Source organism: Mandrillus leucophaeus, unplaced genomic scaffold, assembly GCF_000951045.1.
Source record: "Mandrillus leucophaeus isolate KB7577 unplaced genomic scaffold, Mleu.le_1.0 Scaffold506, whole genome shotgun sequence".
NCBI classification, from domain to species: domain Eukaryota; kingdom Metazoa; phylum Chordata; class Mammalia; order Primates; family Cercopithecidae; genus Mandrillus; species Mandrillus leucophaeus.
Window position 1 is genome coordinate 599,812 of NW_012105431.1, and position 1,350 is coordinate 601,161.

Below are 1,350 nucleotides of genomic sequence, written 5' to 3' on the forward strand. Positions count from 1 at the left end.
AAAAAAAAAAAAAATTAACGAATAGGATCATTACACTTTGCCGGTGACTTTCCCACTGGGCAGCCCCCGCCGGCCCCTGTTGCTGTGACTTCCTCTACCGGCACAGTGCAGGGCAAGCCTCTCACAGCTGTCCCTGGGGTCGGTAGGCCTGGGATTGGGCCTTGGCTTTTCGGCTTCTGTGCTGGAGGATTTAAGGCAGACCACTGGCTCTCCCTGAGGTTGTTAACACAAGGGACTGTCACACAGATTGCATCCCTGAGTGAAGGCACCTTGGAGCCCCTGTCCTGGGGAGCAGTGCCGCCCACGCCTCACTCACACGCTTTTCCTGGATACCAGCTCTGACCTGGGGCTTTAGCTGGAGATCTCAGAGAACTCAGGGATCTGCTTCCCAGGGGCAGGGCAGGCTGGGATAAGCTGGGACCTGGGCATGGACAGAAATGCTAAGGTGTGGCATTGCCTGTGACAACAGAGGTGTGGCCAGAGGACTTCCCGGGGTGTGGGGTGGGTCTCCTTCTGAAGGACTTAGCGCTGTTCCAAGGAGAGGTCGGGGGAGCTGGTGCTGTGTGCAGAGGGGATGGCGGAGAGCAGAGCTTGCAGCTGGGAATGAGTGGGGATGGTAGGTGCTGAACAAGTGCTGGGCGACCTGTGCTCAAGAGGCTGTGCGTTCAAGGAGCCCAGGGGCTGGGACCCAGGATCCAGGACAGAGGGAAGCAGGGCCTTGGCTGTGCAATGGGTGGGGCCTGGGGTGGAAGGAGGGCTGTTGGGGTGGCCCTGTCCTGTAGAGAGGGCAGTGGGAGTGGACGATTCCTGGGACCACCCAGCTCTGACAGGCAGCACCAAGAACAGGGGAGAGAAGGCGAGTGGAACTTGGGGCTTCTCTGCGGGTTTCCCCGCCTGCCTGCCTTAGAGGGCTGCTGCCCTGCAGGTGTGGGGCCGGCCCGCCCCGCCCAGCTGCCCTGGCTTTTGGGATTTCCACAAGTCACATGGGGCCTCGGAGGAGCTCAAGGGGCCCAGGATCTTTTCATGGGGCGAGGGGTTGGGAGCAGCGTCCGGGCAGCGGAGGTGGGTGAGGACAGGCATAGTAGGGACAGGCGTGGGCCTTGTGAGTCCTCCTTTTCTGGGCCTCAGTTTCCTCTCCTGGAAACGGGGGAAGCGCTGCCATCGGCGGGGAGGTCCTGCGGGGGAGGAATGGTGCCCATGGGGTTGGGTCCCCACGAGCTTGTGACCAGCACGCTCTCCTCCCGCGTTCAGGAACAGAGTTCGAGTACACCGACTCGGAGAGCGAGGTCAAGGTGCGCAAGCGGTCGCCTGCGGGGCTCCTGCGGCCCAAGAAGGGACTGGGGGAACCGG

The 1,350-nt window shown here is 62.0% G+C and overlaps 1 protein-coding gene across 1 annotated transcript in view; it reads left to right on the forward strand.

Moving 5' to 3' along the window:
- Positions 1–1,350, forward strand: part of TNRC18 (trinucleotide repeat containing 18) — a 174,368-nt gene that overhangs the window by 133,727 nt on the left and 39,291 nt on the right. Inside the window, exon 20 of the mRNA XM_011996251.1 lies at positions 1,252–1,343. Within this exon, the coding sequence (XP_011851641.1) occupies positions 1,252–1,343 (92 nt within the window). The remainder of the gene's footprint in view (positions 1–1,251; positions 1,344–1,350) is intronic.